At 39.8% G+C, this 15,991-nt stretch overlaps 1 protein-coding gene across 1 annotated transcript in view; it reads right to left on the reverse strand.

Moving 5' to 3' along the window:
• Positions 1 to 743: 743 nt before the first annotated feature.
• Positions 744 to 15,991, reverse strand: part of nexmif (neurite extension and migration factor) — a 37,543-nt gene continuing 22,295 nt past the window's right edge. Inside the window, exons 2-4 of the mRNA XM_020047849.2 lie at positions 9,827 to 9,951; positions 3,814 to 7,693; positions 744 to 3,388 (exon numbers count right to left, since the gene is read on the reverse strand). Of these exons, the coding sequence (XP_019903408.1) occupies positions 3,271 to 3,388; positions 3,814 to 7,693; positions 9,827 to 9,902 (4,074 nt within the window). The 5' untranslated portion in view covers positions 9,903 to 9,951 and the 3' untranslated portion in view covers positions 744 to 3,270. The remainder of the gene's footprint in view (positions 3,389 to 3,813; positions 7,694 to 9,826; positions 9,952 to 15,991) is intronic.

The following is a 15,991-nucleotide window of genomic DNA, read 5'->3' on the forward strand; positions in this document are numbered from 1 at the left end:
GCAAACTGTGTAGCACTCTTATTTCCCAGGGCTTTCTATTTAATAAGTGCACTCTGCCGCCTTCCTCTCAGTGGTAGATACTGGTAAGCATTCCGACCTTGGATTTGCTTGTTACCACCGTAAACAAAAGATTACTAGAATACTTTACATTTCTGAGAAATTCTGTTGTTGTCAACATTCACACACATTTGCATTCAGCTGGTATTTAATTTAAATGTGTGCAGCAGTGGGTATTGTGCAATACCCAGTGAAAGTCATGCATACCACGTATTAAAAGGCGTATTAGTAGCAACACAGCAAGATTCGTTCACGTAAAGAAAAGTGATGAATATTGCCATCTGCTGGAGTAACAGTTCTACTGGGTGCCTTATAATTGTGCCTGACCACATATGCATAGATAAACAAGGATAACAAAATGGACCGCCCTACTTATTTACCAAGATATAAAAAATAAATAAAAAAACACATTCCACTAAAACATAATACTAAGGCAACACACATTTGACCACAAAAAGTCCATCAAGGTTTCTAGAATCTAGATTAAACAAAGAATATCGTAAATCTGAAACATTTAGTGAAATCCTGGGAATTAATCTATTTTGCGGACAGAAAAACATGCACCGACTGCTAGTAAATATTTTAACACTTCTTGACAACCATGTAACACAATTATTTTATATATCTTCAGAAAGAGATCAATACAGTCCTCGCAGAGAATAAAATGGAGAACTCACCTGAAGGCAGCAATTAAACGCTCATTTTTATTTTATATTTATTCCATAAACATTATTACAAAACTCAGCGAGTTACCAATATTACATTGTCACCATACAGGCTTGTTCACAAATATTTAAACCTTTGCAACAGTTACAAGAAAACAAAATAATACTAGAATGTTTTACATGATAATCTATAAAACAGCAATGAAATCACAATTATGTCTTTCAGTTTTATCATACTTTTACACTAAAGCACTACACTCCCACAACAAGATTGGTCTGATTACAAAACTTCTGACAAAATGTTACAGCTTTTTTTCCTCAGCATTTTCCCTGCTCCTTTTTATAGTTTTTTTGTTATGTTTATTATTTTGGTTTTTAAAACCAGAGGCATGTAGTTATACATCCCTTTCACTGTATGTGAAGGCAAAAAAGGGTCTTCACACTCACAAATACGTCACAGCACTTCCTAAGAAAATATACACTTCGAAAATATTTTACAAATTAGCACACTGAAAAATATACAAGATCAAGGATGTCAAGAGTTCTTTTGGAATCCCCCTCTCAGCAACTCAGACGATATTTTTAAAGCAAAATCTTTTTTAACAAAAAAGGCAAAACATAATTCTTGTTAATGTCAAAATCATGTCAGAAATACATTAAACATAATAGTATCTCATACATTCATAAATAGGGCAACAATGATTTCTTCATACTTTTTTAGTTACCTGCAAGGGGAATTTCTTTCGAGCCCATTTCAGAGGCAGCTCAACAGTGGTACATCTACAAAACTCCTGTTTAAGAGGAAGTGAACAGTACATTCAGTTGACAATGGGCAGGGATGATATAAGGCAGTCTGCTCCACACCACCTGGTGGTGACACCTGTCCTGATCTCCAGGCTCAGTAGCTAGCCGGGCAACTTGGGAGAAGATGGAGGAGAATGGGGGTTTCCAGAGACAAAGGTCTTCACAATAAAAATAGATCTCTGATGGGTAGTATTTATTAATGTCAATTTAAATAAGTTGTAGCGTTTCAGTACTGAGCTCCATGCTGGTGCATCCGTAGATAAAGCATGGTATTGCATGGGATTATTTGAAGCAGTGCGCTAATCTTGAGTGTAGAACGAATGCAAACATCAAGATTTCAAGATGTTGTCTGTGATTTTGTGATTGACAAAATATTTAAACATCCCATTTTGGGCTGGATGTGTAATATTGTGTGTAAATTGTTTGTATGTGCATAACCAGTAAGAATAATCAGTGTTAACTTATTTTAGTCTTACTTAGTTTGAGTTTTAGGAATCATTATACTAAACCTATGGGCAACAGCCATAATGTTGTTGGACAACTCTTTTTGTCTCCTCACATAATGGGCAAGAGGTAGTCTAAATATTCATTATTTCATAAAATACATTTTATAACTAAAATGTGACTAATAATTTGTCATTTTAGTCATTGCTTTTTGCCGTTTCTTATGTCAATCATGTGCACAATCAGATTGCCTCCAACTACAGTAGACCTGTTGTCCGGAAGTTATACCAGACTGATAAAAATGAAAACAACTCAAATGACAAAAATGCAGCCAAAATGAACATTGAGAAGAATCACTATCATACCTCTGTTAGCCATTCTATTCCAAGTTTGAAAGCGAGGGGTTTGTATGACATGGGGCAGCAATCAGCGAACACATAACAGAACACAATTTTCAAGGACCATTTTTGGGTCAACAGCGCCACTTTTACAACCAGTGGGAAAAATTGTGGACTGCATCTTTAACTGACCTGTTAGAGCATAAATATTTCTTAATGCCAAAGTTCTGCTATTTAGTTGGTAAAACAGCTTATGGCATTTCAGCATTCCACAGCATCTATTCAATCCCATTCTGTATTTCACCATGTTGGCTGTTGGTTTGCAGATCAGATGGCAATCATTTTAAAGGAATGTGTTAAAGAAAAGACTGGAATTAGTGTTTTCATAAAAATTAAAGCACTTTCAGCTAAAGGTGCTTTGCAAACAGCATGTGTCCCAAGAAGATGTCTGGAATGCTGACCGGCCACCACAGTCCAGAACCCCGACCCCACAACCCTAACAAAAAGAACATGAAACAGCAAATATACATATAGATATAAAATGTTTATACAGATACTTGTTCAACGCTTGGCACATTAATTCAATTTTACACAGTTATAATTATTGTCATATTCTGCAAATAGTGCATATGTATGTCTCTGTACAATAATAGCATTAACAAATTGCAATTCTGAGAACTTCATCCACATACCCTCCCACCTCCTCTCCCCAAACCATGGTACTAAGCCAATGACAAATAATGCCATTTCAAGAGTTTACGAAAATTAGTACAGTTTGAGAAAGTCCTCTCATTGTTAATACAAAAAAATTCCCTTTTTTATTATGAAAAGTCTGGTTCCCATCAGAACCGCGATGCAGTTCTCCATCACCATTGAAACATTCACAAATGTAATGGCTGGGTGAAATTGGTAATGATCATACATTAAAATTGTCCCCTCATGACCCAATCCACTTTTTCTTCTTACTCTGAAGGCAACCACACACTTAATGTAAAGATGGAAAACTTTTTAACTGTAATTTTAAACTTGTGTAGAGCCACATTTAATTCGGACAATATTAAGATGGGGCAAGCTCTTCCGCTGAAATGGAGAATTGAAAAAACAAAACAAAGCATTAAAGTATCACAAAAACGATTTTCAATACAGTTGCAAGGCATTTCTTATATTATACATGGTCAAAATTAAAGTAACAAAAAATGAAACAAGCTATATACCAAGGTGACCCAAGCAGCAGTGTCAGTTACAGTAGTTTGAAATCCCAGTCAAGCTGAGAACAATCAATCACTCAATAGGTAGTTTCGCAGGAACAAATTAAATCTCACATGCAAGTTATTTCAGCTCTATTCAGGGTAAAAAAAAAGGAGGTGGGGTAGTCAGGGTTAATGTCTTTGCCATGCAGCACTCAGAATTAAGTAAAAAAGGGAGAACATTAAGGAACCAAAGGTACAGAGCAAGAGGCGGGAGATAATACAGGGAATTTTGCAGCCATTGTTACAAAATATTACCTCAGTTTCTCATAAGAGGCCATGAGAGCTACGTTCTTGCTCGACTCCCGCTTCCCTGTATTGGTTTCATCACGAGCAAATTTTGCACTGGTTTTGTGACGGTACATTTTTTTGTGTGCGGGCCCACAGATGCCAGGTATACCGAGGCTGGACTGGTTGAACATGTGGCAGTCCAGAGTGAGAGGAGGGAAGAAGGGGTTTGAATGAATGAACTTGACTTGGTTTTTGGCTTCACGGCCAGTTACCTTCCTGCCCCTTCCTGCCCCAGTGGAGGTGGCATAACCACCCTTTTTCCTGATGTCAGCTGTTGTTCCTGCCAGAATTTTGAGTGTTTTTGTTTTAAGGCTGTTGGCCTCTGGAGGCTGACAGAGTCCAGACATGGGATCCCACAATGGCTCGATGGAGACCTTCATAAACCTTTCTACCTCTGCCATCCCAGAGACTATGTTGGAGAGGATGTTGGAGGGCTCCTCAAACTCTCGCTGGCCATCATCCATAGAACTGTTGTTCTTGTTGCCGTCTGCCCAGCCCCCACTGTGTTCCATCAGTAAAGGCCAGTCTTCTGACAATGCTACAAGGCCTTCACTTTCTTCACCTTTTACCTTTGGATCAAGCAGGGATTTTAGCTTTTTGGATGAACGAGAATTCTGTCTAGGGGCTTTGTTCTTTTCTATCTTGGGAGCCCTTGGAGCCTTGGTTTTCTGTTTGCTGGTTGTTTTCCTTTTGGACTTGGGGCCTTTAGTTCGGCCTCCTATGGATTCGGCCTGCTCATCAATGACATCAGTACCATCAATCTTATCACCTAACCCTGTACAGTCACTGTCACTGAAATTATGGAAATGGAACTCTTGATTGTTTATCGCTCCGCCATCATGTTTTTGTTGTGAAAGGACATTACAGTCCCACTTTGTCCCATCTGGTGTAGCTGAGTGAGTCCTGTCTCTTGTCTCTCCCTGAAACTCCCTGGCCTTTCCTTGGCTTTCCCTCATTTCTGGCCCCATCACTTGTGGAGAGAGATTTGGCGTGTTGGGTGGTGACATCTCTGATAACGATGAGTGCCTGAACTTATCAGGGGTGAAATTGGAGATGTCCAGAAGGTCTGTGGACTCCCTCAGGGGAGTGATCTCATCAGTACTTTGCTGAATCACCAGTTTGGGACTACAGTGGGCCAAGAAGTTCTCGTTCACGTCCTCTTCACTCTCCTTCTCACAGGACTTGAGACTCATAGAGCTGTAGTTGCTTGACGTGGCGGACAATGAGCCCATAGAGTCATAGCTGGCCAGCCTGCCGTTGTCTGTGTTCAGAATTACTCTGTGAAAGTGCACCTCCTCCTCAGCTGACTGGCTCGCTTGTAAGTCTAAGTCTGGCTCTGCTGGCTCCTCAGGCATAAATGTCTTATCATACAGTATTTGATTTGCATCTACGTTGACTTGACTATATTCCGACAATGGCAAGTTGTTTGTTATTGACAAAGGCATGGTGCTGGGAAAGCCAACAGATTCAGGCGGAATGTCAGATGTAAATGGTATCTGTTCACCTCCAGGCTGCCATGACGCGTGAACAAAATTTTGCTCCATCTGATTGGAGCAGTTAGAGGTGGATTGCTGGAGCTCAGACTCTGAGGGAGGGGACAGAACACAGCTCTGAGCCAGCTGTAGGTTAGTGAATTGATGATCCTGTTCTGAGAGGCCGTGAGGATACTGCTGTCGGGGGGGCTGCTGGGAATAATATGACAACCCAGTGTTAGTGGATGAGTCAGAGGCATCCAGCAATGTCTGCAGGTAACCTCCAGGGATGACAGGTAGATCACTATTCACATTTACAGGATGGGTCATTGTGCTGGAAGAGGAGATGGGGGCTGGTATAACAGTAGACTTTTCAGTGGTGTCATCACAAAGCTGGGTGCTGCATGAGTTCTGATTTGGGGCTACTGGGCCAAATTCTCGTGGGCTTATAACAGTTTTGCCATTCTGCTCTTTCGTGTTTTTCAACCTCAGTCTGGCCTCGCTTTTAAATTTTCTTATTTTTACCATCTTATTTCCAAGTCTTTTCCCCTCCGTCTCTGGTGATCTGCTTCTTCCAAACACACTGCCTTGGACTAATCTAGCGGCACAGTCAGAGGTTGTTGTTGTTATAGATGCCATATCTGTACAGGCAGCCTCAGCTGCTCCCACCTCCTGTTTGTGATTGGCATGGTTTGGTGCTAGCTCTACAGCATGAATTCTTTGAATTCTGACTCTATTTGCAATCCTGTATTTTCGTTTTGTCAGGCTAGAATTAAGGGAACGCCTGCAGCCATTTAAAAATGTGTTTTTATCACCAGCAGCCAGCCTGCGGTGCTCTTGCATTTCCTGGCGCCGCTTTTGCCAGTAGGCTTTCAAAGGGGCCATTCTCTGGTACTTATGAACTAAGTCCTTACTTAAGCTTACTGTTGTTTCTGATGTGTCAATTTTACCAAGCTTTACTAACATGTGCTTCTCACCTTTAAATCGGTTTATGATTATGTATTTGATTATTACTGGGGGGTCTTTTCGTAATGATTTCCTCCTCTTCTTTGGACACCAGTCATCATCCTCCTCTTTTTTCGGACCCGGTGGCTGCTTTTTCTTTCTTTCTGTGTTCCTTTCGCTTTCAATAGAATCCATGTCATACAAATAGTCGTCACTGTATCTGACTTTCCTCTTGGACCTCAGCCCGTAACTCAGGTGGCTTGAGGAGCTGGAGTTTTCCCTAGAGAGGAAGTAGTGTTCACGTTTGGTCTGGCAGGTGTCAAGAGAGGATCCAGTACAGGAGCTGTCATCACTGTACTCTCCAGAGTCCTCAGTGGAGTTGTTGAAGTCAAACAGGTAGCTGCTCTCTGGACTGACATTCGGCGTCATTTCAACAGAGCTGTTTTTGTCAACCTTTTCTCCAGCTGCCCAGACCTCAACTTTCTGCAGCCCTTCTGCTCCCTTCTTCCCTGGTACCTCACCCTCTTTTTTGGTGACAACACTTGGGAAGAAGTTGAACTGGGTTTCCTCCTGAATGGCGCTGGTCTTCTCTCGGACATTGTCCTGGAAGGACTCGTAGCGGATCTTCAGCGAGCACACGTCGCTGCCTAGGGTGGAGTCCTCATCCTCATCATCAAACATGTAGTTATCTACATCCTCTTCTGAGAATAGGTTTACAGAGAGTTCATTCTTTGAGCAGAGGTCCAGCAGCTCAATCTTGCTTTCGCTGATAAAGGACTCGAAGCAGCCCCAGTCCTGGCTGGAGTTGGCCAGCAGAGCCTCTTCACCGTTACACTTGTCCAGGAGCAGGCCTTCATAGATACTCTTGGACGTGACGTCCTCTGAGTCGCTGTCCTCCGCTGACTTCTCCTCACCTGTCTTCTCCTTCACCCTGACCTTGTGCTCTGGGTAGCTTAGAAGCTGATCAGACAGCAGCTGATCCCCATAGCGAATCCCATCCCCAGAACTCATGCATTGCATGCTCATGTCAGGACAGGGGTCGTAGTCCTGGCCCAGGCCGGGATCAGGCTCTGCAGCGTCCTTAGTCTCGATGAAGCAGCCCAGGCACGTGCGGCTCTGTGGCATGAGGCAGTCCCCCACCGACAGAGCAGAGACACCCCCTGTCTCCATTATGGTGAAGGCAGCCTTGTCACTACAGCCCTCTGGAAGAGCCCAGTGACTCACCCCTTTTGTGAGGCAGGAGGTGAGGGAGATGGCATTGGTGGAATCATCAGTGTTAGTGGCTGTGGTGCTGGACTGAGGGGTAACTGTTGGGCTCAGGGGTGAGGATGGACTCAGCGAGGTCCTCTCAGGGCCTTGTTTTGGTTCATTGGCTATAGGTGGGATGCTGGCAGTGTCTGGCTTTCTATTACTCTCCTGGCTGGGTGAGTCTGTAGAGCAGAACAAATAAATTGTATTATTTTTAAATAATAGTATTTCAAAAAGGTTGTTATGCTGCGTAATATGCAAATTATACTAGAATGCAATGATGTGCAAATCCTTCATCCCTGTATTTAATAGAAAAAAGTACAAAGACAACATATCAAATGTTGAAAGTGAGAAACTGTATTGTTTTATTGTTTGGAAAAATACATGCCCATTTAGAATTTAATGCCAGCAACACGTTTCAAAAAAGTTGTGACAGGGGCATGTTTACCACTGTGCTTCATCACCACGTCTCTTAACAATTCTCTGTATGGTTTGGGAACTGAGGAGACCAATTGCTGTAGTTTTGAAAGTGAAATGTTTTCCCATTCTTGTTTGATATAGGATTTCAGCTGCTCAACAGTTCAGGGTCTCCTTTGTCGTATTTTTCGTTTCGTAATGCGCCAAATGTTTTCAACGGGTGACAGGTCTGGACTGCAGGCAGGCCAGTTCAGTACAAAGACTTATTTACTACGGAGCAATGCTGTTGTAATACATGCAGAATGTGATTTGGCATTGTCTTCCCCTTAAGCGCAAGGCCTTCCCTGAAAAAGGAGTTGTCTGGATGGCAGCATATGTTGCTACAAAACCTCTATATATTGTTCAGCATTAATGGTGCCTTCACAATTGTGCAAGTCACCCATGCCATGTGCACTAATGCACCCCCATATCATCATGGGTGCTGGCTTTTGAACTGTGCGCTGATAACAAGTCGGATGGTCCCTCTCCTCTTCAGCCCAGAGGATGAATTTCCCAAAATGAATTTCAAATTTTGATATATCAGATCACAGGACAGTTTTCCATTTTGCCTCAGTCCATTTTAAATGAGCTTGGGCCCAGAGAAAACGACAGCATTTCTGGATCTTGTTTATATATGGTTTCTTTGCATGGCAGAGTAAAAACATTTGTGGATACAGCGACAGACAGTGGTTTTTGGAAGTATTCCTGGGCCCATGCAGTGATTTCCACTACAGAATCGTGTCTGTCCCTTGCGTACAGAGATTTCTCCGGATTCTCTGAATCTTTTAATGATATTATGTACCGTAGATGATGAGATCCCCAAACTCTTTGTAATTTCATGTTGAGAAATGTTATTTTCTTTAATAGTTGCACTATTTGCCTGCGCAGTCTTACACAGAGTGGTGAATCCCTCCCCATCCTTTCTTCTGAAAGACTCCTTTTATACCCAATCATATTATTGCCCTGTTGCCAATTAACCTAATTAATTGTGAGACGTTCCACTAGGTTTTTCTTTATCATTACACAACTTTCCCAGTTTTTGGTGCCTCTGACCCAGCTCTTCTGAAACGTGTTGCTGGCATCAAATTGAAAGTGGGCATATATTTTTCAAGAAACAATAACATTTCTCAGTTTCAACATTTGACATGTTGTCTTTGTACTATTTTCTATTGAATATAGGGTTTAAAGGATTTGCACATCATTGCATTCTGTTTTTCTTAATATTTTACAAAGCATACCAACTTTTTGGGTAATGGGGTTGTATATATATATAAATATTTCCAATATAATGTACATTTTAATATAATAATGTGTACGATTTCCCTTCTTGAAGAATGTCTCTTCCTTCCTTACAGTTGATAAAGGTCCAAGTTATGTTTTTCCAACAAGCTTAACAAAGTACAAATTATTTACAGAGATCAGACATAAAAGATCTAATTCAAGCAGGAAAAAATGACTACTCATCATTTCATCATCACCTCTATAATGTGTGAGATTGAGAAGTAACACAGGTTAAGGTCACTAAATATCAAGGCTTTCAGTTCAGTGAAGGTCACAGACAAAACTAAATAGCAGAAGAGGTGAAAAGTGTGCATAGCATCTTGTTCCACATAAGAGTACTGTGCCTTTCTTGTATCCAGCATCATGACGTCATGTACTGTGATAATGTAGCAGCATTCCCTCTGTTAAACACATTTGAAAAGGCTTTAACACATTTGAAACTGACTTTTAACAATGTAATATAAACATATGTTTTGATATATTGTGAAGGGGAATTACTTTTTTACATTCATTTATTATATAGAAGTAGCCCTGTTACCCTTCTAACAAAAGCAAACATGAAATATCTTTAGTTTTACCACTCTCATTGTCTTTGTTGAACTGTTCCAGGTTTGGAACCAGCACAGAAAAGTTGGGGTCGTCAAAAACATCCATCAATTTAGCGTTGTTCTTGTTGTCCCTTACATTATCGCCCTCTTCTAACCTGCAGAAACACAGAGGAAGAAATGAAATGAAAACACTAACGCGAACCAAAGAAATATGCTTATTATGTCTTTATAACTATATATTGTACATTGTTACCAGTTTTTGTTGAATCTTGTCTTTGGCAGCTACAATGGTTTATTTATATTATACTTTTTTTTTTTTTTTTTTTACAGTACAGCCATATTTGTATAAATCCCAATGCATTTCAATGGCCATTACTGACTTACAGTCATATGAGAAAATCTGTCAATTTAAAATACTTTCACTTGTTCACTTTTGCCAGAAACATATTTCAGTTACATTTTCTTACACATTTTTCCCAACATAGTGCCAATGTCAAAATACAATAATTGATTCTAAGTTGTCAGTGTTTTAAAATGAAATATCAAACAAAATATAATGTTTATGTAACATTTGTAATTCAGTAATATGAGAGAGCTGGTCTTGGAATTGAATACATTTGCAGGGCACAAGTATCTTTAAAATAAAGTTAGCGGTATGGGTAATAAATGGGTCAGGTTCTGGTATGACCCCTCTTTGCCACCTGTGGCGTGACACACCTCCACATAGAGATGATCAGGCTGTTTCTCTGGCCTTTCGAATGTGGTGTCAATACTTGTCAGTGGCTGTTCACAGTTTTTGGATATTGAATACTGAAACACACTGTTGTGTACATTGATCCAGAATATCCCGAACATGCTAAGTAGGTCAACACCCCGGTGAGGACAACAAGCATGCAGATGAACTTTTCTGACAGTTTGTGCAGAGCTCATTTGCACAGTTTCATCCTCCCCAGATGACTGTTCTCAGACGATGAAAACGCTGCATGTGGAGTTCCTGGGCTGACATCGTTACACATGGTTGTAAGGCTGTTGTTGGATGCACTGCCAAATCCTCTAGAATTACACTGCGGTTTTTCACATCTCATAGATTACTATTCTTATAGTTCATATTCAAAAACATATTTGACTTTGAGGTTGGGGCGTGGTGGGTAGAAGACCAAGTACTCGTCCATCTTGCAAATGAGATCCCTTCTGCCAATCAGATTCATCTGAGAGATATCCGGGGCAAGGAACGGGACCTTTTAAAAAAGGTTGTTGCTGTTGTTGTTGTTGTTGGGTCCTTACATATTTAATAGTGTAACAAGAATGAGTAGGTCTCATACCACAATCAGATAGCAACCATGTCTATCAGTAGTAGTTTTATTTTGAAATGTAACAGGATGTAACAGGAATCACTGTGCCTCTTTGCAGAGGATTATGAAGGTTAAATCTGACCTATCCTACCTTCTCAGTCTACACCTGTGGCTAGACCGACAACTGTCCTTCAGGTGGGAATATTCAGAACATTATATCAAAGGATTTTGCTTTCGGATATGCCATGACCTTGCCGCTCTTGATTGGCTGGTTTGAGCCTTCCATGTTCCAGGAACTAAATGCCCTGCTCTACTCTGTTTTGTAGTGAAGTATCTTGCATAGCAAACAGCTAAGGTGATATAAATGTGCTTCAAAATGCCAAGGGCTTATTGCCCCATCACGCTAGCAGCATCCCTCAGTAAACCCTAACAATCAAACGTGACTGTCAGACAAGTAAAGAAATATTAATACATGAACATCTCACCTTTATTCACATACACATTCACAGATGTTTTAAACATATACATACAGTATATGTGTATTTGATACACTGCTGATTTTGCAGGTTTTCCTACTTACATAGCATGTAGAGGTCTGTACTTTTTATCATAGATACACTTCAACTGTGAGAGACAGAATCCAGAAAATTACATTGTATTATTTTTAAATAATTAATTTGCATTTTATTGCATGACATAAGTATTTGATCACCTACCAACCAGTAAGAAATCTCTCTCACAGACCTGTTCATTTTTCTTTAAGAAGCCCTCCTGTTCTCCACTCATTACCTGTATAAACTGCACCTGTTTGAACTCGTTACCTGTATAAAAGACACCTGTCCACACACTCAATCAAACAGACTCCAACCTCTTCACAATGGCCAAGACCAGAGAGCTGTGTAAGGACATCAGCGATAAAATTGTAGACCTGCACAAGGCTGCGATGGGCTACAGGGCAATAGGCAAGCAGCTTGGTGAGAAGGCAACAACTGTTGGCGCAATTATTAGAAAATGGAAGAAGTTCAAGATGATGGTCAATCTCCCTCGGTCTAGGGCACCATGCAAGATCTTTCCAACTTTTTTGGAACCAACAGGAAAACAAACAAAAGGACAACAGACCACAAACCAACCAGCATCTCCTCACAACAAACAGTAACCGACAACACAAGGATGGAAACAGCAACTTAAATAGGATCCCCAATTACAGGCGCTGGTCATAAAATCTGAATATCATCAAAAAGTTGATTTATTTCAGTAATTCCGTTCAAAAAGTGAAACTTGTATATTATATTCATTCATTACACACAGACTGATATTTCAAATGTTTATTTATTTTAATTGTGATGATTATAACTGACAACTAATGAAAATCCCAAATGCAGTATCTCAGAAAAATTTTGAAGCACATTTATGTTGTAGAGGCAATGGAGGCTAGGTGCCTCTAATTGGGGACAACTGAAACAAAAACACAGAGATGCCTAGAGGCCTCTCCTCTGCCAGTTCCTGATTATGGCCCCTAGACCAGTGCAGAGATGGCTAGGGGCATCCTCACTGCCAGGACCTGACATCCAAAACAATTTTGTGGGAACAAATTACACAAGACGGTCGATGAAATTAAGATCATGAAACAAAAAGGTCACACTACCTAATACTAACTGAAGATGAGTAGTTAGCTAAACGTAGTAATACCCAGCAATACCTGCTTCCATCTCTTTGAAGGCCAGACAAACAATGAGACGGCGGATGAACCATGTAGTCCAAAGAAGAGAGAGACAATAGCCCCACTTCCATGCCACAACAAGGCATCCATCAGCCAAGCGAAGAATCACAGTGTTCTTTTCCCACTTCCTGGAAGTTCATGATCGATTTGTTTTTACCAATGCACATCTCACTCAACCAGAAAGTACTCACAAGTACATACACTTGGAGGAGCGTATATTCTCTGACCAACAAACACAACTGAATTTGCCAGTCTGTAAACCACCACAAGGAGTCACAAGAGCAATACCTTCTGCAAGAACCCCATCACTGAATTGAGCTCCTAGCTGCAATAACCGGAATGAGGCCCTGATGTGCCATTTGGGATACCCTATTCTAGTACTTTCTACCATATTCTTCTTTGAGTTTTAAAAGAAGGGCCATTCAGCTGGTGTTAAGACACCTAAGCCTCAGGCTGAAAGCAAACTGCAGGCAAATCATCCCAGCCTTTTGTAGATTGCATTAATAAGGTGTTTTTCAGTTCTTAAAACTACTCGTCAACATGCTTGCTGAAACATAATTGTTCTACTGTACACAAATGTTAGAAGTATATAGTATAGCATAAAATCATCCAAACAAAATCCAATTGCTGTTCACACAGTACATGCATTTTCTTATTTCAAGCTCTTGGGCTCTTAGGTTTTCTTCCTATACACTTTTTTCTGGAAGCCAAATAGTAAAAACAAATGGCCAGATTAATGGAAATGAAGAAGAAGCAATAAGAGGCTGCATAAAATGTGCACTCTGTCCAGTGATCCTGTCCAATTTAACACATTATTATGCCATGTTGTTTCACCTCCTAGAGGCCATTTGCAACAAAGATTTGTGAGCCACATGAAACAAAGCTCTGCCAGCGCAGTGCTGACTCACTGCCAGCTAGAACAATGCTTTTAACCATGATTTGGATCTTTCTGTTTACCTGAACAACAAGGGGTTTAAAGTGATGTAAAAATGTATTTGTCAATTTCCTGAGTTTATGTATTATTACACATTTTTGCCACCTAATTATTTTATATCCTTAACCACAACCCAGTATTAAATAAAGGGAACCTGAGTACACACTAACACCATTTTTAATAATTTGTTTATAATGTTATGCAACATACAATGCCCCAATTAGAAATGGTAGTGGCTGACACATCCATGCCTACCTCCTGGAGAGTGTTCCTGATCTGTCCTGTGGTTTGTTGTATATTTCTTAATTATGGTAAGTATTCATTATTCATCCACTATAGAGGCCTAGCAGGTCAGTTGTTATTGTTGTGCAAACCAGTGCTTTCTTTCGTCTTAATAATGCACCAAACAATTGATTTGGCTCAGTTTGATTTATTCTGATTAATGTGCATCATGAAGGCAATGATGACTTGAACTGACACTTCCTTGGTCCTCATGTTGTCAGACTTTGGCAGCTTTATTGTGCTTGCACTAATGATAAAAACAAACATCTGCCTAATAAGAGAAACACATCTGCCTAATAAGAGAGCTGTCAAGCGAATTGTCCAAAAACCTTTGGTACTCTTACATGGGGGTTCTCTGTACAAAAATGTGCGCCGTGGTTTCAAGCAAAAGCACAACGTCAGAGAATAACAGGCTGCATGCAGCAAACTAAACCATCTGGACCAAAATGGCAAATGGAAAAATACAAGTAAGTTGCTTTCAAGTCGGTAGCTAGTTAGTAGAGCCACAGTGCATCTCATTAGGAGCAAACCAGGGGAAATGTTTTGATGAGGATGACAGGTTAAAGGAGTGTCTTTGGGTTTATGAGTCATATTAGCCTTCTTTTTTGTATTTACTTTTATTTAATCAGGCAAGTTATTAAGAACCCATGCAGGTGCCTTTTAAATGAAAGAGAGTGCTTCTCTCATCTTACATACAGAAAAGCCCATCTCATCTTTTCATACATAATACAATGATAAGTCCATAGTAAAATACAGCATCCAATAGTTTAAGTGAAACTGCTGCTTATAGATTGTATCCCCATAGTATAAGACAAACAAAAGTGAACTACACTATTTTCTGATATCAAATTTCTGTAAAGGTTTATCCAAGTTAAATGTTCAATATCTTTACTAACTCAGTAATGTGCATTTTAAATGACAACCATAAAGTAAAATACCAAGATATTGATAAAAGGGAACATGCAAAAAAAAGAGGTTGGTAATTCGACAGGGTTACTGTGAATAACAATAAAGGACCCAATATCGAGCCATAGAGTAAACACTTAAGCACTCTATAATGTAGAGTTGTTCTTGTCAGTCACAATAACCTGAGATCTAAGTATGTATAACTATGTGTTTTAGCTAGCTAGCTCGTGACTGTTGTTGTTTTATAGTGTGCACTGTAGGAATACAGATTGGACACAACGATTGCCCATTCAAGTTTAATAGAGTTTGTTAATTTATTTATTCAGTCACTGAATTTCATTCCCTTCATGTTGTTGGGTTCATTCTAGCAACTTATCCCTTACATGTGGAGTACATGGTAGAAACAAACAACCAGTGAATGGTCTCTTAACAATATCACAGTAAAACCTCACTATACACCCTAAATGCCATATACAAGTATTCCCTTTATAGAACTGTCATTTTTAAATGGTAGTATTTTCATTTGATGGTGTATGTCACAAGTGGAGGTAAGCAGCCCACCCAAGCAGAGTTAATGGAACAACAATGGCTTTAATGAAAATAAACTAGGGAGATAACAAGACACAGGTGAAAACAATAATGACAGAAGGACAAGCTATATTCAAGAACGAAGGAACAAAACCAAACAGAAAAGGCTACATTCAGGGACAACAACAAAAACAAAACAGAACCTCACAGTACATAGCATGCTGTACATTTTGCATATTGCCATAACTGTTTTTGCATTCTGCTTTTTAAACTTGACACCATAGCAAATACATGTTCTCAAGAACATGCCACTGTTTCGAGATATTTGCTATATTGACAGATTTGTCTGTTTTATTGAACATGCCAAAAAAATTCGGTTGAAAATTACACATCAACTCCCTGCATCATTGGGTTTAGCTGAGCGGTAGCTGTATTGTAGTGTAACTAGTTACTTCCAAATATATTTAATGAATATCACAATTAATTCATCCTGAAGTTGAAGACAATACTTTATAGTTAGTTTCTAATGCAGC

This window comes from Esox lucius, chromosome 7 (assembly GCF_011004845.1).
Source record: "Esox lucius isolate fEsoLuc1 chromosome 7, fEsoLuc1.pri, whole genome shotgun sequence".
NCBI classification, from domain to species: Eukaryota; Metazoa; Chordata; class Actinopteri; order Esociformes; family Esocidae; genus Esox; species Esox lucius.